At 41.6% G+C, this 21033-nt stretch overlaps 1 protein-coding gene across 1 annotated transcript in view; it reads right to left on the minus strand.

Moving 5' to 3' along the window:
* The window catches only part of acss1 (acyl-CoA synthetase short chain family member 1), a 41797-nt gene that overhangs the window by 1882 nt on the left and 18882 nt on the right, over nt 1-21033 (minus strand). Inside the window, exons 5-13 of the mRNA XM_017702549.2 lie at nt 20501-20653; nt 18588-18735; nt 12619-12756; nt 8150-8242; nt 6770-6882; nt 4416-4542; nt 2918-3045; nt 2767-2830; nt 112-233 (exon numbers count right to left, since the gene is read on the minus strand). Of these exons, the coding sequence (XP_017558038.2) occupies nt 112-233; nt 2767-2830; nt 2918-3045; nt 4416-4542; nt 6770-6882; nt 8150-8242; nt 12619-12756; nt 18588-18735; nt 20501-20653 (1086 nt within the window). The remainder of the gene's footprint in view (nt 1-111; nt 234-2766; nt 2831-2917; nt 3046-4415; nt 4543-6769; nt 6883-8149; nt 8243-12618; nt 12757-18587; nt 18736-20500; nt 20654-21033) is intronic.

Here is a 21033-nt window from a genome sequence, read left to right on the forward strand (position 1 = left end):
AAAGAAAATTGTTCTAGATAGAACCATGAACCCTCAAAGAAGCATGATTGAAAGCTTCTTTGCATCGTGAAATAAATGTCAAGGTGAAATCCGTGTCATGCCTATACATACCAAGAAATGGTCAGGCACAGCGTATTTAGCTATTTTAGAGGCCACCAGCTGTCTCAGTTCCTCAACCACAGCTTCCTGAGTTTTAGCAGCATTCTCCTTCAACACCACAAAGGCAAACGGCACTGAGAAGAGAAAGGGAAGTATGATGTGTTACCATGAGCTGAAAATGAACAGTGCTGTACAGGTTTTTGCTAGTAATTTGTTGTTAATGTGGCACTACTAGGGCTGTTTTGTCTGTTCCAACTGATCAAACCTCGGAAAAAAACGACAACATAAATACAGTTTAACTTGATTCCAAGCAACAAGTTAGTTGAACAATGATTTCAGCAGTAACAACTGAAAATAAATGGATAGTTAGACAGACAGACAGACAGAGACTGATAGACAGATAGTTTGACAGACAGACAGACAGAGACTGATGGACAGATAGTTTGACAGACAGACAGACAGAGACTGATGGACAGATAGTTTGACAGACAGACAGACAGAGACTGATGGACAGATAGTTTGACAGACAGACAGACAGAGACTGATGGACAGATAGTTTGACAGACAGACAGACAGAGACTGATGGACAGATAGTTTGACAGACAGACAGACAGAGACTGATGGACAGATAGTTTGACAGACAGACAGACAGAGACTGATGGACAGATAGTTTGACAGACAGTCAGACAGACACAGACTGATAGACAGACAGTCAGACAGACACAGACTGATAGACAGACAGACAGACAGACAGACAGACAGACAGACAGACTGATAGACAGACAGACAGACACAGACTGATAGACAGACAGACAGACTGATAGACAGACGGGCAGATAGGCAGATAGTTAGTTAGTTAGTTAGTTAGTTAGTTAGTTAGACAGACAGACACAGACAGACAGATAGACACGGATTGATAGACAGACAGATAGGCAGGCAGGCAGACAGACAGACAGGTAAACAGACTTAAAGTTAGAAAAAAATGAAACCCCAGGATGCCTCAGATTTCAAACGATCTTAATCGAATCTTAAGGCAGAAAACCTGACAAGAGTTACTGTAAATTGAAAATGACTGTACATGATTTATAATTTAATAAACTGTTCTGTTTTCAAAATAATGTAAATATTAAACATATTCAAATACAATTGGATGTGCAGTTTATGATCAGACTTCATTGTACAAGTTATTATTTTATACATAAAAAATGTACCAATATGACAAATGACTCCTTTTGAGCAGTCATGCAAGTCCACTTTCTCAATACCCCAAAACAGCCAGTAGGTGGCATCAGCTTACCAGAATTAATCTTGAAGTTCAAGTTTTTTATTCTCTTAAGAAAACAAAAAATGTGAATCGTTTTCGTTCGTAGTTTAAGAGCTTGCCTGTCAGTGTGAGACTGTCATGAGGCATGAGTTTAAGAAAATAGCTAAGAGCATTTTTTAAATATAAAAATACCACTTCCTCTCATAATTGTCCTCAGGAGAAATGTTAAGGAAGAAAGAGAGAAAAGGCTAAAGGTTTGTAAAGTATCTTTCTTTTTTTCTTAAGTGTTAGCTCAGAAGATTTTCTTTCTAAGGGCTCTTTATGGAAACCGATCCCAGTTTTTTCACTTACCAAAATTCTGCAGCTTCTTAAACGAGACGAGATCTTGAAAAACGGTGCCTTTTTCTAAGTTCAGGTAAAATCCTTTAGCAGTACCACTGGAAGGAACTAATACCATGACCATGGACCGGAGCAGCATCCATAGGATGTCACTGCCTAGGTTAATAGGGGGTTTACTTAGTTTCTCAATTGAACCAGAGCCTGAAATTAGCTGCAGGGAGCCCTGCATCCTCTGGATGATGTGGGAGTGAATAAATGAGTGGATGAATGACTGAATGAAGGATGAGAATTAAAGGAGAATTGGTTTTTCATTCAGATTGGTTTGATGGTGCGTATTGATCTAGGGCTACATTCACATTACCAGGTTGAAGTGGCACAAATCAGATTTTTTGCCCTAATGTGACTCAGATCTGATGTTTTTAGGGCTGTGTGGACGCAAATCTGATCTTTTCAAATCTGACATGAGTCACTTTCATATGTGGTCCTAGATCGGATACGTGTCCGATTCGTGACCATGTGACCTTAATGTGATGCTCTGAATTCATGCAGTTTTTCCCACTGCGCGTGCACCATCATTCAGTGTTACCATGGCAACAAAACTGCCACTGCAACCTGCTAATGTGAACAGAGCCTTACCACCTCTCATTTCTTTACAGTGGTGGTCATAGGAGCCAGGGGTCATGATGCAGTGGGGTCTACAATGCAAATATGCACATATGTGATGTTGATGGTTAAAGACGGGCAGATCTGAAAAAATAAGCTTCTTTGGCGACTATTTTGCCTTACAACGTCCTGCTTGTACCCGAATGAATGGCTTTCAAAAATCCACTTTAAGCAAAATATCTACAATTATTTTACAGCATCTCAGGCCTCAGCCTTTTAGAGGCATTACCATGTTCAAACGTCTGGTTCCTATCACCACCACTGTGAACAACGACTCTAGAAGACAGCACTTCACATCAACCGCTCTCAATGACTGTTTTAAATTTTAACCATTTAATTGCGCAGAAATTTCGAAAGCATGGTGGAATTCCCCTTTCAGTGAGCTGTAAGATGCTTCTTACCCTCTCCTTTAATGTCATGAGAAATGCCAATAACCGCAGTTTCTGGAACGTCTGGGTGTTCATCCTGCATAAAAAACATCAAAGCAGTGACTGATATGAGATTATCCAGCATTAAAGGCTGTTAAAGGATCATTAGAGCGCTGGTTCTCACCAGGGCGTCTTCTATCTCGGCTGTGCCCAGTCGATGACCGCTGATGTTGATGACATCATCCATCCGTCCGGTTATCTGGTAGTATCCTTCCTTAGAGCGGTACGCTCCATCACCGGTAAAATAATGACCTGCCGGCAAAGTCACAGCTCTTACCTCTTTGATCAACTTTACTTGTTCATTTGCACTTATGAAGTCCAAACATTTGAAATAGAAGCTTTAAAGCAATCTTAAAGCCAAAGATCTCATTTGCACAGTATTTCCCAAAGGAAGTTGATCAGCTGACACTTAGGCCCAGTCCCATTTCTTCTTTTTACCCTAACCCTTGTTTTCGAGTGTCACCCTAACCCCTTTGGAACTGAGTTACAGGGTAGTGGTTGAAATCTTGCCCTACGAAATGGGGCCCTCAAATAAATAAATAAATATTGCTCTATTAAGAGGCTACTAGCGCTGCTCTGTGGGCGACCCTGCCCGTCTGCAGTGACAGCAGAGGAGGGGAAAGTTCAGCTCCTCACTGCTGGGCTTTATTTACATTTAGGGCTCATACGCCTTCAAAGAGGGGGGCAATTATTTATCATCACCCCCCTCAATTCTTCAGTGATATGAAGCTGAAAGCAGATATTCTCCAGATTCTAGTTAAAATTTTCCTGTTCCACCTTAAATGGTGCAGCAGTTACATTCGGGCACTTCAGAACTAGCTAGCTACCGAAACATTAGCATGCTATCAGAAATTAGTGATGCTTGTTATGAAGAAATGACCAGAATACATTGAAGAGTGAAGAGTGGTCTGGTGTGAAAAGTTCTGTTCTAGAGAAACGTATGGAGAATTGTTTACAGTGGTGGTGATAGGAACCAGACGTCTGAAAAGTCTTACGGCTTTTTTATGGTTATGAATACGCTGCCTGATGCCGAAGACATTAATAGTTACTGATCGAGAGTTTCGAAAAGATTTTGGCCTTCCTCCCAGTCCAAAGACATGCGGTCAGGCCAACTGGAGACACTAAATTGCCCCTAGGTAAGTGTGTATGTCTGTGTGCCTGTGATAGACTGGCAACCTATTCAGTGTGTTTCCTGCTTAGGCTCCAGCACCCCAGAAGGCATAGAAGATGGATGGATGTTCAATTCAGCAAAATAAACAGTAATCGTTTATAGAAGTGGGCAGAAGTATGTTCTGTGTGGAGGATGTGTGCCTTATTTTCACACAGAAAAACAGCAAAAAAATGCAGTTTGACCAGGACCAATTATTAATGGCACTAATTTTTTCTAGTTGGATCCTTCAAGCCATCAGTGTGTTGCTGCGATTCTATCGTCTCATGCAAATACAGCTTTTAAATGGCTAGTTACACCTTCAGTACCTTCAGCAAACTATACTGGACAATAAGCAGGGGCAAGTGTGCTCACTGCCCCCTAGTGTGTGTGTATTGACTGGTGTGTATGTGGCGTTTCACTTCACGGAGGTGGAGATTTAAAAAGTATCACTTAACCCCAGTAATGCACTCACCAGGAAAGGGTTTAAAGTACGCATCTACAAATCTCTGGTGGTCTCCAAATATGGTTCTGGCCATGCCAGGCCATGGCTTGCTGATGCACAGAGCTCCGCTGACATCATTTCCTGTTATGGTCTCCCCCTGTTGGCACAAAAATAAAAAGTCAATTTGAAAAGCCCAGCAAAACGAAACGTCTTCCGGTCTACAATTCCAGTCCTCTCACAACACACTCAGTGTCCAGTCCACACCCATGTTTTAGTTCCTCCCGGCTAGCATGTGATATGTCTCGCGCTACGACACGGCGGTTGAGCGTGGGCACGAGTGACTTCCTCTCAGAGCTGGAACTCTTCCAGATTATGCAGGGCTTTTATCGCTACAGTGGAGTACAAAAGGGCACTGTCCACTTACAGCCAGCATTCCAAAAGTGGACAAAGAAGTCTTTCAATAATCTCAATCATCATTCATCAGACATGGACAACAGCAGTGATACAGGCAGGCAGGGATATGGAGCACTGTGCAAACATCAGACCCCTCATTCATTTCTTTTCCAGTTAAAACAGCCAAGTTATTTCCAGTGTCAGAAAAAAGCAGAAAGCATATTTAACAGAAAGTGTCAACAATATATTTTTCAATATTGACCGTGTCCACTCTCTACCCTCTATTACAGCTTCCATTCTTTTCAGGAGACTCACTTTTAGTTTTTCAAAGAATCTGCAGAGATATTTTCTACACCAAACTAGTTCAGTCTTTTTTTAATAACTGTTTTTTTAACCCAAATTTCTCCCCAATTTAGTCGTTTTCCGCTAGTTAGGACTCCTCCGGGACCTGTGAAGCACTGCCGCTCACGCAACGTCATTGGACATCCGAATCCGCTGAGGAAAGCGCCAACTGCCAGATCGGTGATGTCAGCTAACAGACACCTGTGCTGACTAGCACTGTGTTGAGTGATGGGGGGAGAAGGGGGGGGCCATCCTACCCACCCACCCAGAGAGAGCAAGGCCAACTGTGCTCTCTTGCACTCCCGGCCATGGACGGCTGTAGCATCACCAGGGATCTAACTCGTGATCTCCTGATGATACGGACAACACTTAGAGGGTTGTGCCACTTGGGAGCCCATACAAGTTCAGTCCTAAACGTTTGCTGCATTTTCTGCTTCACACAAACCAAGCAGTCCCAAACACACAGTGATGCTGAGGTCTCGACTCTGGGGTGGTCAGTTCATTTTTTGCGACTAGCCTCTTCTTTCACATCAGAAGAAAAAATGAGTAGAAAACTATAATCTTATCAGATGCAAGATCATAAATGAATATCACTCTAAATACAGTCATTTATTAAACTAAGGTTAGGGTTAGTGCCCTCACCACTGCATGGTTCCTCCTCCAACACCTGTTTCAACTGTAAACAAACTACACTGGAGTTGGATTGAGATGCATTACAAGCAGGAAAAGCCTGAAAACTGTGCAGGTAATAGGTCATCCAAACTAGAGCTGAGAAAACCCAAGGCCTAAGACCAAATATCATCAGGCTGAAAGTGTCATTTGATAATATATTAATTGAGTTTGTCAAGGTTAATGTGGTACCAGCTCCTTAAAGTGATAAATTATTAATTATTTTTCTAGTTGGACCCCTCAAACCATCTGTATGTTGCTCAGATTCCATCCCCTCGTGCAAATACAGCTTTTATATGGCTAGCTACACCTTCAGTACCCTCAGCGGTATCTACTTGACAATAAGCAGGAGACCTAAAGATCAATCAATAAGCAGCAAACTAACAAAAGCAACAGTAAAAAAGGTTCATGCAAATGCAAACCTGATGTATGGAAGCCCTAAAGGGTCACAGATTTGCATGTTTTTTATTCTGGTTTTCTGTGATAACAAATGTTCATTTGTTTTCTGCACTATCAGAAATAAAGGAATTAAACTATCACTGGGGCAGCACCTCTCTCGTCACTAGGTTGCTACCCTCAAGGGTACATCTCAGTGCCTTTAGCCTGGGAAAATAATTGTACCATAATCCAGTGAAATTATATGTTCCAAGTCTTTTTATTTTACTGTTCTGTTTTAAAACATTAGGTTATGAAAAGGTACAAAAAGGTCCAGACAGTAACATTTACACTGTTTAAACTTTGATGAATGAAAAATTTACCTGTATAGAACCTTTTACTTCTAACAGTGTATCTTCACAATAAAGCAAATGTCTCTTCTTGGGATCTTAGGAAAACAACATTCATTTGTTGTGGTAATGACGTCACAGTATCCCAGGAAAACAAATGAAATAACTCAAAATCCTGGAAAAATCCTGGAGTAAAAAACATGCGAATCCTCAGCCCTTTTACTAAACTAACCAAGCCAGTAAAGCAGACGTTACCTTGTCTCCCATTAAAGTGAGCTGGATACCAAAGAAAGGCCTCATGGCCATAGCAGGCCGGATCTCAGCTCCTTTTTCGGCTGGACGAGGGGCAATGCACACCCCCCCAGTCTCTGCAAGTGAGCAAATATGAAATATGTGTAAAGATTCATCAAAAAGCGCTAAAGTGACTTAAAAATGAATGAAAGCCTGTAGGGATCGTTCAGCATGATCTCATTTGAACAGTTAAAACCATGGCATTTCTGTAGTTCATAAAATTATTACAAAAATTTGCATTTTTGAGGTATTGCTTTAACAATTCAACACTTAATACAACTGAAACAATCAAGACTTAACCAGAGCTAAGGCTAAATCCAAATCAACTCTGGAGGGACAAAGCTGATTATGTAGGTAATAAAACACTGTGGTTTAGGCTCTTCTTAAATACTGCTGGGACAGGACTTTCCATGAGGAAGTGAGGTCATTATTTTAGTGTTATTATAACCCTTAAACCCCTGCAAATCGACGTGACTGTGAAAAACGCTGGCAAGTCTGTGGAAAATGAAGCATTTACCCGTGTTTCTTTGACTCAAATCAAGCTGATATGTACTGCCCTACATCAGATTTACAACTCTCAACATGAAAACATGTAAAAAGACAGAAAAAGGTTCTTCGTGGGGCTGGGTGATATGGCAGAAATATATATTACGACACTTTTTCACGATACACGACATGCATCACGGTAACAAATCTCTGAAAAACGAAATATGTTGGAACAGACAAAATATAACCTGTAGTGCCACAAATAAAAATACTCTAATAAGAACAATAAGAAACCATCATTTGGCAGATGCTTTTATCCAGAGTGACTTACAATTTGATCATTTTTTACTAGGTAATATTAGGAGTCTTGCCCAAGGATTCTTATTGGTATAGTGTAGGGTGAGGCTAAGGATTGAACCCCAGTCTACAACGTAGAGGGCAGCAGTGTCATCCACTACACTATACCAACTTACAATTGCACTAATGCAATTAAACAGGCCTAATTATGCTCATTTTGTAATAAAACATGCAGTTAGTCTGTGTTCTTTACGTACTGACGATATCCACGATATGCACAGGACTTTGCATTGTGACAATTCATCACAATATCAATAAAATATCATTGTCACCCACCTCAGTTCAAGATTTTACGCATCAATGTTGGATGTGAATTTCCACACACTGAAGACAGTGATATAGATGCTTTAGGTAAACTAAGTAATGCCTAAACTCAATGTTTCGACCTCCTGTGGTAAAATTACCATCACCCCCAACGAAAACTAATCCCGTCTGAACAGTACTGTAGAGGAGGGGGGAAAGGGTCATAGAGTCTCTCCCATTTACATCTGCCCTCATTACCTGTCTGCCACCAGGTGTCCACTAGGGGGCATCGTCCATCTCCAACCACTTTATAAAACCACTCCCATGCTTCATGATTGATGGGTTCTCCCACTGCAAAGACAAACAACATGAAGTTATAAACATTTCTGGATGCTGCCTAATTTCAGCGGAAATGAATGTTTGGGGGACGACACAGTAATAATCTACTTTTTAAGAGGGTTGAAAATGAGTAGAAGATAAGCCAACAAGTAAGGCTCATACAGGATCATTTGATTTTATTGCTATATATTGCAACTGTAATACGCCTCACCATATATTAAAGCACTCTGGTAAAACCTTGATGTAACAATTAGGTTCAGCCTGCACTACTTATTGATGTTTGCTGAATCACATAAAACGCCTTGATTTATCAATACACCCATCTTACCTGGAACATCTGACGTTGGTCAAACTGTCCTAACCAGAGGTGGACGAAGTACACAAACCATGTACTTGAGTTAAAGTAGAGAACCCCAAGGTAAAATATCACTCCAGTAAAAGTAGAAGTTCCTCCCTTTAGACCTCCATTTGAGTAAAAGTACTAAAGTATTTACCTTCAAATGTACTTAAGTATAAAGTAAAAGTACTAAAAGAGTAATTCTGGCTCTGATCTGGTCCTGTTATCATTTTTATAACCAGACTGGCTTCATGAACTCATTTCAGGTGAAAGTCCTCCAGCGTCTCTCTTGGTAAACCAGTCTTTTAATAGAACGTCATTAATTAGTGACGCTGACGTCTATTAAAATGATCAGAAGCACAAAACACTGAAGGTAAACAGTTTCCATCAGGGAGAACCGAGTGGCTCTGAAATCACTTTTTACACACAAGCAAAGTTTCAGTTTCAGATTTATTTACAACTTAGTTCCAAGTTTAAGTTGAATAAAAACTGGCTTTAAACTCAGGATCACAGATGAGCTCCTTTACTATGTTGATCTGTAGGCGTCTGTTCATAAACATAAACCAGCCCAAACTCATTTACTATAAAATGAAATGGTGTTTGTAGAAATTCAGAAAAAAGCCGCGTCAGTCTCGACTGCATATGTGGACATATTTCTATATTGAGCTCTATTTACACAAAGTTAGGTTAGTTCATCATTTATGTTGAACAGACTCTCCCAAAGTTTTACGCTGCTGCGCTGACGTTGAACCGCGTGCTGCACTGGGTCGGTATGACCAACAGGTCAAAACCAGCTCTAAACAAAGTGACCGCTGGGCCCTGATTGGTGCTCTGGCTTTGCGCTTCTTTCGTTTTGACATGTTACGTTTTTATACACACAGAAACCAAAAGGAACGACAGATTTCTCAAAATGTAGGAGGAAAAAGTCGGATATTAGACTCTGAAATGTAGTGGAGTGAAAGGAAAAAGTCCAGAACGGAGAAACTTCAGTACAGATACACCAAAAAATACTAAAGTACAGAAACTAATTACATTTACTGAGTTACTGTCCACCACTGCTCCTAACATACAAGAAAAACAAACAAAGTCTATCATTCGTGACATCTGCGCATACAAATACTGCACCGGCCAGCAAAAGATATATTACGCAACTGCAGTTCAGTTACTCTTTCAAAATAATCCATCTCGCAATCCAAGGGTTGTAGTTGCTCCCGGGCTCCTCTCTGGCTAATGAATGTACAGGTGCTCCTCAGCAGTCAAGCTTCTCACTAAAGTATGCAATGTTCAAGGACTCTTTATCTCTCTACAGCAACCTTGCTCCTCAGCTATAAAAAAGCTGCCCATCTTTAAAGACTCCCCCTTCCAGCAAAGCTCAGGAAAGCTGAGATCCCAGTGTAGTTGCTAATTGCAGAGTGCCCTAGTTTCACTGGCACTGGATCAGGGACTTCTGATGTTGACCCCAAAGTCTCTGTCCAGACCCGTTACATCCGAGTAATGATCCATTGCTTGTCCAACAAGATGAACCCAGTCATTGTGACTCACTGACGAATGGGAAGTGCTGCTCTTATGAAAACTTCAGCAAAACCTGTTAACTGCCGCTTGAATTACAAGAGAAATCACATGACCACTTGGACGAGCCAAGAACAAGCAGAAATTATGTAAGAGCTTTTCCAAATGTGGAAACTTGCCATCGTACATGAAGCGAATTCCAGACAGCAGGAAACGAAACTGAATGAAATAAACTAAAAACCTCAATATAACTTAAAACTTAGTAATATGTAAGTAAAATATACAGTACTGTGCGCAAGACCACCTTTCATTCATTTAGTTTAAGTCAAAATGGGAGATATGGGGCTCCTGACAACCATGCAAGACCTGGCAGACCACCAAAACTATCCCCATCACATAAACAGCAATTAAAGCTTTCATCTTTGAGAGGGAGGAGAAAATCAAGCTGCTTCAGATCTGAAAACATCCACAGGTGTTTCTGTCCATCCATCCACTGTGAGAAGACCACTCAGCGCTATGGGTCTGAAAGGGTCTGGGACGTGTAGCTAATCAAGAAGAACCTCGCTGAGAAAAGGAGACGGACAAACAAGAAGAGCGTTTGCAAATCAAAGAAGCTGCTCGTATTCTCAGAACCTCACGTCACTGAATGTGTTTGGAATTACTTGGATCATGGATATATTTCTTCCCGTATTTCTCGTGTCTGCTCTTCGCCTTTCTCACTTTCTGGCATATTTTATCTTCTTTATTTTTGTTTTGCTTTAGTTCCTTTTCTCAGTGAGGGCTTCTTGACAGCTACGCATCTTTTCCGACTCATAATCCCAGTCCCATTTTTACCCCTACCCCTTGTTTTCAAGGGTCTTCTCACCCCTTGGAACTGAGTTACAAGCGGTAGTGGTTGAAATCTTCCACTACGAAATGAGATCCTCAAATAAAGAAGAGCTTTGCTTCATTATCAGCTACTGCCGCTGCTCTGTGGGCGACCCTGCCTGTCTGCAGTGACAGCAGAGGAGGGCAAAGTTCAGCTCCTCACTGCTGGGCTTTAGTTACATTTACGGATCATACGCCTTCAAAGAGGGGGGCAATTATAAGATAAGATAAGATAATCCTTTATTAGTCCCACAGCGGGGAAATTCACAGTATTACAGCAGCAATAGAAGTATAGTATAGTACTATATAGTACAGTATAATAGAAGTAAGGCACTCAGTAATAGAAACTGGAAACAGTATGAACTTTATAAATAATAAAAATGAAAGTTAAATCTCTAGACTATTTACATCAAAATAAGAATAAGAATTAAAACAAAAAGTTGCACTTATGAACATATTGCACAATGAATAATATTTACATTCTGAATTTAAGGTTACATTGTATGTGTGTATATTGTATATGTGTGTGGTCTACTGGGAGCAGTGCCGGTTGAACAGTCTCACAGCAGCAGGAAGGAAGGACCTGCGATGGCGCTCCTTCACACGCTTGGGGTGAAGGAGCCGGTCACTGAAGGAACTGCCCAGTGCTGCCAGAGTCTCATGCATGGGGTGGGAGTCGTTCTCCAGCATGGATGCCAGCTTGTTCAGCATCCTCCTTTCTCCCACCGCCTGCACTGGGTCTAGAGGAGTTCCCAGGACCGAGCCAGCCCTCCGGATCAGTTAGTCCAGTTTCCTCCTGTCTGCAGTGGAGATGCTGCCACCCCAGCAGACCACTCCATAGAAGATGGCTGATGCCACCACTGTGTCAAAATGATTTATTATCACCCACCTCTAATTCTTCAGTGATGAAGCTGAAGTCAGATATTCTCCAGATTCTTGTTAGAATTTTCCCGTTACACCTTAAATGGTGCAGCAGTAATATTCTGGTGCTTCAGGTATCAGTGCTGCAGCACCTTTTAAGGTGGAACGGGAAATACAGATAGTTTGCTACCAAGACATCAGCACACTATTAGTATGACAATTGTGCCTGTTATGGAGAAAACGACCACAATACATTGAAATGACATTAAACAAAGATAAAACGGTGGTTATTGTCATTTTTAACTGAGAAAATTCTCATGATGGACAGAAACACGTGTGGATGTTTTCAGATCTGAAGCAGCTTGATTTTCTCCTCCCTCTCCAAGAGGAAAGCTTGAAGTGCTGTTTATATGATGGGGGCAGTTTTGGTGTTGACCAGGTCTTGTAATTTGATGACTTGTACCTAATTGCTAGAAATTGAACGAATTCATGGTGATGTCTGACCACCATTGCCATCCATCCATCCATCCATCCATCCATCCATCCATCCCTGACTTGTGTGTCACAAGTGTCAATCAATCAGCCTGTCAAGCTCTCTGAGATGTTGTAAATCAAGGATATGTATTAAACATAAAATCTCATAACTCAGAAATCTGAGCTTCACAACAGAAAAAAAATATTATTTTTAAATGCAAGTTAATGTAGCAAGATTTTATTCAGTGTTATTTTGGACCATTTCTACTGGTCACTTTATCATAACAGCTGGTGTTTTCAAACCGATGGAGTCGAATATAAGTAACATTCACTGTCGTACCTGATCCAAGCGTTTTGAGGGAAGTCCTGTCGTATTTTGTCACCCAGGTCTCATCATACTTCAGTAACAGCCTGATAGCCGTAGGAGCTCCATAGAACTGGTTAATCCTCAACCGCTGCACCGTCTCCCAGTACCGACCTACACACAAACACATATGCAGACATGCAGTCACACATCACATAAACTTACACGGCTGATTTTTTAAACCCTTACTGCACATATTATGAGAGCAATGTGCAGAAAAAAATTAATTATTCACTTTTCTTGCATAAAATGGTCCTCGATTTATTTTTGGACCTGAATATTAAATTCAAAAACAATAAAAATAATAACGTGTGCAGAGGTCCTTTTGGAATATGTTGCCTTGAGGCAACATTGTGCAACAATGAGAAGAAATAATATGCAGCTGTGTTGCCTAAAGTGGTGACTGGCTAAATCCATTCCACTGTCACACAATGTTGCTTATAGGCAACAATAATTTCTGCAAATTCTCATAACAAAAAAAAAAAAAGACACTGAATGTTCAAAAAGAGGTTTTAAAGTACCCACTAAACAATAGTATGACTAAGTACATGGTTTTTATTCACTTACTCAAACTGTTCTTTTCATTGTTGGCCCTAATGTTGTTTTTAAATATGTATAATGTTTTTGCAAAGTGAGGAAACAGAGTTTGTTGCCCTGAGGCAACATTGTGCAATACAGAGTTAAGATCTTGTAAAAAGAGCCCCCCCCCCCCCTCCTCCCTATGCCCCAACATACACATTAAAGTAATTACAGAGGAATAATCAAATAGCAAGTCTGCTCACTGTCTAGGCCTGTAGTTCCTTAAGTGGCACTTCTCCACAAACTACTAATCCTCAGCCTGGCACTGAAAACATGCTTCAAGTCCAGCGGTCATTCAAGCCCTTTCATCTGCAACGAGCTCACATAATACAAGTTTATAATCAACACCAGCCTGTCCTCCAAGGCCTGTAGGTGGGGCCAGTCAGCAGAGCGAATTTGCACCTGTCGAAATGATTTTCGCAGTGATCGTTAAAGCAGCCGTCTTGTAGCACCACTCCCGTGACCCTTTTGACACCACACCATTTCCCCTAAAGGGGTCCCGACCCCCAGGTTGAGAACCTGTGACATAAAAGAACCACTTTTGGTTCCCTAAGGAGCTTTTCAGTTGATGTTGCTTTGAAGAACTCTTTGTTAATGGCATGTACCGACACACCCAACCTAATCCTCACCCCTCCGTTTTCCATCCGTTCACACCTGGGTTTAGGGTGTTCTGACTATTGCTGAGATGGAGGGGTGGGGCGAAGTGATGGGGATATAACAAGGCTTAGCAAGAGACCAAAGAAAGCCTGAAATATTAGTATTTTCTCTATTAAAACTTATGATAACCACTGTAATATGTGTATTTAATGGCGTTTCAATGTATTATGGTTCTTTTCTTCATATAAAGCCTAAGAAATTGCAGTTGTATGCTGAAGACTCGGTGGCTAGCCAGCTAAATTTCATGTTCCACCTTTAAAGGTACCGCAGTATCGACACTTGAGGCACCACAATGTAACTGCTGCTCTATTTAAGGTGGTACGGGAAAATTCAAACAAGAAACTAGTGACTTGAACTCTGAAGATCTGGGGGTGGGCGATAATAAATAACTAAAATAATAAATAAGTCCCTCCACCTTTAAAAGAAAACAGCCAAAAAGCCAAACAAAGAAGCTGCTGGTGTTCTCAGAACAATAGCCTGACCAGCCCAGAGTCCAGACCTCAACATCACTGAATGTGCATGGATAACTTGGATCGCAAACAGCAGCACATGCAGTACAAACAGTTGTGTAAACCAGTAAGTTAAGCGGCCCTTATTAGTCCCACCTCTGCATTTTAACCATCTGCGTATTGAAACACCACATACACACTAGTGAACACACACAATAGTGGGCAGTGGGCACACTTACCCAGAGCAGTGGGCAGTCTGGGGAGCATTTGGGGATTTGCTGGTCAAACTGGCAACCTCCCAGTCACAAGGCTGGTTCCCTAACCTCCAGCCCATGATGACTGCCCCAGTTATTAGCATATTGCATTATTATTGTTCTATTACCATATCAGTTTTTGTCTTTCAGCTGTCTTACTTTTGTCAATAACTATGTGGAAATAAAATTTTATTCATGGAGAACAGATTTAAGTCAAGTACATTTAAAGCACTCTTCTATTAAGTATATCATGATGTAATCAATCACTAAAATTTACAATCTACAGTTTATTGACACCCATTTTTACCTACAAACACAAACCTGTCATGTGATAAAGGTCCCTTACAATGCAATGGAAACAAACGCCTCACATAGTCATGCACATGACGTAAGCAGCTATATCTAAAGAAGACACTGATTAATTGCCCCTCAAGGTTGATAATTACCATTACAGTACTGTACTCATTGGCAGTGCTTTGAAGTCTGACGTCAGTATCATTACGGGTCGCAAACAGATAACTCTCCACTCAGGTTAATGTGTTCCATTGACACTGTTGTAGTGGAACAATTAAAACTCCTCATTATAAACTTGGCTTAAAACGTCACTCACTGTTTCAGATCATCAATATGCGACGTTTGGTTCCAACAAAGCATGAGCACACATGATCAGTTCTTTGAAGCTTGAGCAATCGATTAAACAAGCAGAATCAGGTGCGCTCCAGTTCGTTTGGAATGGAAACCTGCGGCCACACTGGCCCTTTGTGGATAAGACTGTACTGCACTACTCTAAGCCCTTTAAAACTAAGCTGAAAAGTGGCCACCTGGGTCTATCTTCACATTAGTATCATATAGTGATACTTTCAGATTCAGCACAAGCTCTGCTTTTCAGTTATCCCACCAAAACATGTGATACAAGAGGTGAAACCAGAGTGCAAAAGCTTAATAGCCAGTACCCTGACCAGATCTGCTGGACATTTAACCATCTGATTTGCTGCCTAATACTGACAGCAAGCCAACAAAGCAACTCCTCGAAATTGAAATCAGACAAATGTTCTGGTCCATTCACATTAGAAAACTGGTCTGGGTTGTATATTTGCATAGCTTCCTCCCCATTTTCTCACCCAAACAGTGCCATACCCTAAAATACATATTTATGAAGTCAGCACATGATGATAAAGAAGCCCAGAGTCAATCAGACAATCACTATGAACACAGAGTATTACGCAGTTACAGGCAAAAATATGAAGATATATCCCGGTGGCCACGTTTAGGCTTAGGTATTAAAGGGCTTAGAGCAGTGGTGTCCGATCTTATGCGCAAAGGGCCAGTAAGTGCCGCCCCAAACATTTATTACAGTTGTAAAAGGACATTTTATTGATTTTCTAAGTAAAAATACATCCTTTACAGAGAATACACTTCTGCACATTTTAATGCACAACTACTGCTTTTTTGCTGAATATAACCATCATAAAAAGCTGCAAAGGTTACAGCACATTTTAGATTTTATGTTCCATTTTTTAAACTCTGCAAACAGAACCTGTTGCACCAAAACTGCAAAAGAAACGTCATATTTAAAGGAGCGATACGTAATACCGACAACAAGCATTTAAAATGGGTACTGCAGTCCAAATTCAACATACTGGAGAGAGTGGTCAGCCCCCGCCCCCTCCTCTGCAGACTCGAAGCTCACATGGGCTGCCAGGTTTAGGACACTGAACCCCCACAAACAAGTGCAATGTTAGACTTTGACAAGCGACAATGAGTCAGCCAATGTATACATCTGCATTTTTTTTACTGTTTGCAAATTATAAAGCAGCTCATGTGGCTATGTATGGTAGCCAAAGCGAAGCCCATTATCCTGATAACAAAAGCCCACCGCTCTGAAAACACTGGTCAGCTTCTTATTCGCCAGCTTCTTTTCTGAATTTTTCCGCTCCGCCTTACATGTTGCAACAGTTACGGTTTGGCGCCTCAGGGGTGTTCAAACTTTTGCATACAACTGTAAACCGGGCCCCAAGACCCCGACCAGCCTCTACACTGATCTCTCTGTGAAGAGAAAGGACAAACCCTAGAGGCGACAACACCTCCGTTAAAACAGACATTATCACCAATGGCTACACCATTATAAGCATTCAGGGAATATTCTGATGAGGACTATTTCTTGGGGATTATAATAAGCTGTACGGGACACAATTCTCGGGTTAAATGTGACTTTTGGAAGGTTTATACTCTTTGCCCAGGATTTGGGCTGCAGGATAAGTTGTATTTTGATCATAAACACAGCCTTAAGATTGGTGGGAATGCAGCGTTAGAAGCCCAATGAATCCACAGGGGGTGGAAATGGGGGTGGGCGACATGGCAAAAATACAATTTCACTATTTATTTATTTATTTATTTATTTATTTATTTTTATGCAGGTTCACGATCATGATTTTATCACGATTCTTTTTCATGTTGGGTTTCATTTCGCGAGTTACTGAACAGTACAACCAAACTCATCTCCCCATTTAAAAATACAAAACGAAAAGAATAAGACCGTTTTAGCCAAAGAACAAAAAACAGATTTTAAACTGTGGGGGCAATTTTTGTAATTCAAAAAAAAATGAACATTGAAATGTTTTAATAGGCAAAGAACACCACCAATCAGGTAAAGTGCACTCTGCATACCAGCCAATATCACTTCTTGTTGCAATAAATAAATAAATAAATAAATAAATAAATAAATAGTGAATTTTGAACCTTGTTTTTCCATCTTGGCACGACGTTCAGTGTACATCCGTGGAATGGCGGTGTTGGAAAAGTATTTGCGGCAGGGTAACTCAAACCCACATCAACTACTTTGAGGAGTCCCTTCATTTTCCACTGTTTTGATAGGAACTATATCCTTTTCCAGATAAAATGTTATTGCTTCCGTTACCTCTTCCCATCATTTGCTTGTCTAACAGACATGGAGCGCCTCTCTCAAATGCTTGTGTGAGCGTTGTTTGTTTTGGGTTTGCTGTAATGTTAACGTTAGACTCCCTGTGATGGACTGGCGACCTGTCCAGGGTGTAGCCTGCCTTTCCCCCAATGACAGCTGGGATAGGCTCCAGCATTCCCCGCGACCCAGAGGGAGAAACGGATTAGAAGATGTGTGTGTGTGTGTGTGTGTGTGTGTGTGTTAACGTTAGCCTCTGCTGGCTGCAGTGTGGCGGACCTCCTCAGTGCTTGACTCTCAGCCTACTGTTTGGAATATGGTCTCTTTAATTGGTTGAAAAGGTTTGTCATGTTGCCGTCGGACGTGAGAAACTTCTCTGAGCAAACTTTGTCACGTCACGTCAGTTTGGGGAAATCCAAACCACTCCCAATGCTACTGACGTCGACTCTTTTTGGGGGACTAATTCTTCGCCGGTGTTTTCACTCATGGCTTCCAGCTTGTGGAAGAGGCGAGGGAAAGGCGAGGCATGATGGTACGCTATGATTGGTTTATCTGCGTGTCTCTAGGGTGGGCATGAAAGGGACTAGTCAATAGTGGGCTTTGACTGCAGGAAAATAAAACCTTATCGCTTGTACGTGCCTAGAACTGCAGCAGATATACCGTGCCCTGTAACACGATCCAACGGTGTATCAAGGACACATTATAATCCTTCACGATCTGATGTCGTCACATCGCACATCCCTACTGTTTTGGCTATTTACACACAGAAACACCCGTCAGCGGAATTCATGGAGCCCTTTGTCCTGGAAAACATCATTGCAGGCCTGATGCTTTTGTTATAGCTATCGACTACAAAAGCATGAGGTTCTAAGAGCTAAAGGTAAGTTGTGAATGATTTTATTCTGTGGTCAGCATCATGAAGGTGGGTGCAAGGCAGAATTTCTGACAAAAGTTTTTACTGGCCTTTTCTTCTTAGCTACCTAATCTGAAGACAGGAGAAGACGTAAGGGACAATGTTGCTAGGTTTATCATCTAGATGTTCTTCAGACATTCTGCATTTGTGAAATTCCTGCAGGGGAGAAGTCATACCTGGGTCCGGGTAGACGGGCGTGCTCTCAAACAGGACGGTGGTGGCCCCGTTGGACAGAGGTCCGTACACCACGTAGCTGTGACCTGTGATCCAGCCGATGTCCGCCACGCAGCCAAAAACGTCTCCCGGAGAGTAGTCGAACACGTACTGAAAGCACAGGGGGGAAACGAATGAATATTAACGCAGGTTTACGCATCGTATTCCGAAATAAAACGATGAGTGAGGAGGTGCAGCAGCAGCTCCCATGAGGAGATGAACTGGACAGCTGGACACTTGTGCCTGTGAAATCACTGAAAACACGAGCACACTGTATCTAATCTTTTCCAGCCTGATGAAATAATCTTTGATGGAGTCCAGAAGAGATTGCATTGTTTGTCTGTGGACATGGCAAACACGGGAGACCAGGGAGAGTTGTTGAGACTGTACACAGTGCAGGGAAGCTAGAAAACACCAGTCATCTACAAGCACACACATACACTCTCCCCACCCCCTCAGGCCCTTCTAGGAATGAAAACAAAAATCGAATTTTCACAAGTTCCTCCTTGACCTGAGAGTAACCGATTCTGAAGTTTGCTTGTGTATCTGAAACTAGGACCAATTAGCAGTATAACATTCTGACCACCTCCCCGTTTCTATGCTCTGTCCACTTTATCAGCTCCACTTACTGTATAGCTGCACTTTGTAGTTCTACAGTTACAGACTGTAGTCCATCTGTTTCTCTGATACTCTGTTACCCTGTTCTTCAGTGGTCAGGACCCCCACGGACCCTCACTGCATTTGGGATATGGGGAAATTTGTTTAAAACTGAATTTGGTCAAGCTATTCCTTTCCTTCACTATTATTACTATAAACAAACACCACCGTAATCACTAAAGCTTTTAGTTACTTGCAGCTGAATTACTGCAAGACTTAATAAAACCTTTAACACATTTCTAAACTGCTGGCACATCAAACATGAGTAATATAGGGAAAAGTTAGCTCGTGACAAAACCCCTGACGTGAGCATTCCGAGGCGGAGGGATCTGCAGAAATCAATGTGTCGCTAAGTAACATTTTCTGCTGAATCAGTACTTTCTGGAAATAACCACTTCATTCTATCGGTCTTTAAGGTGTGTAACCACTCGACGTCTCTAATGGGGATGTTCTGGTATCATTTCAGCCGGCTATGTGGTTTGTATATTGCTGTATAGTGCTACAGGAATAAATTAGGGGGCATTATAGCGTTTCCCCATTTCCCCCACTGCAGCACCTCAAGCGGATTCACTGTAGTGAAATATCTGTATTAAATATTTGTATTTAAATCTCCGCTTGTAACACTTTTGTAATTTTAGTCACGATTCATAACTATTTTTTGAACCATTTTAGAATAAAATAGGCTGATTTTGTTGCTGTGCCTTTAAGGCTGATGTATGCAAATGCACTGGTTTCTGTGACGTCACAAAAACAAGGAGCTGTTCTTGCAGCTTAGTTTCTATTAATGAACTGTAGGAGTGAGAGAAAACGGTCCTAACAATTAAACAATGTTTACATACGTCATCTATCTGACACTCTTAGTTTTCCATGATATAGGCCCCTTGGTGGCAGTCGTGGGCTGGAGGCTTGGAAGGTTTGATCCTTTGAGCCAACAGTCTGTGACTGAAGTGCCCTTGAGCAAGACACCTCAACTGCTCCTCGGGTGCCGTGGATAGGGCTGCCCACTGCTCCGGGCAAGTGTGCTCACCGCCCCCTGCTGTGTGTCTTCACTAGTGCGTATGTGGTGCTTCACTGCACGGATGGGTTAGACTGCGGTGGTGAAATTTCCCCATTGTGGCGCCTATAAGGGTCTCTTAATCTTAATGTAATGGAATATTTAAGGGTATATGATGGCTCGGCTGATGTCTGTTATATCCGGAACTGGGTGGGAGCTGAATACCTGGTGCGTGAGAGAGGTGTAAAGGAGGTAGCCAGCCTGTGTGTGGACAATGCCTTTAGGCTTTCCTGTGCTGCCTGAAGTATAGAGCATAAAGAGCATATCCTCACTTCCCATAGGCTCCGGAGGACACTCGGCAGACTCTCTGGCCATAGCCTGGAGAGAGAGAGAGAGAGAGAGAGAGAGAGAGAGAGAGAGAGAGAGAGAGAGAGAGAAATATCACGGTACAGTAGTGAGTTAATCAGACCTTACAAATCCAATTTATTATTCAATTAATATTGATACTTTTTATTTAGCAACAATTATAGATTATTAGATAACTGTTATGAAACTAATATGTAAGATATTTACTGTTGAGCAACTGAAGTGTGGGTCATATTACAGCTTTAAGGGGATAAAATAAGCAGGTTCTTGTGACGTTCACCGCTTCACTTTAGCTTCCCCATAATACATGGACTGGTGACAAATTAAGAGGGGAAAAGGCAACACAAAGTGTCTTGGTAAGGTGTGGCTGCACTGAGATCCACCAGAACAAC

Source organism: Pygocentrus nattereri, chromosome 10, assembly GCF_015220715.1.
Source record: "Pygocentrus nattereri isolate fPygNat1 chromosome 10, fPygNat1.pri, whole genome shotgun sequence".
Lineage (NCBI taxonomy): Eukaryota > Metazoa > Chordata > Actinopteri > Characiformes > Serrasalmidae > Pygocentrus > Pygocentrus nattereri.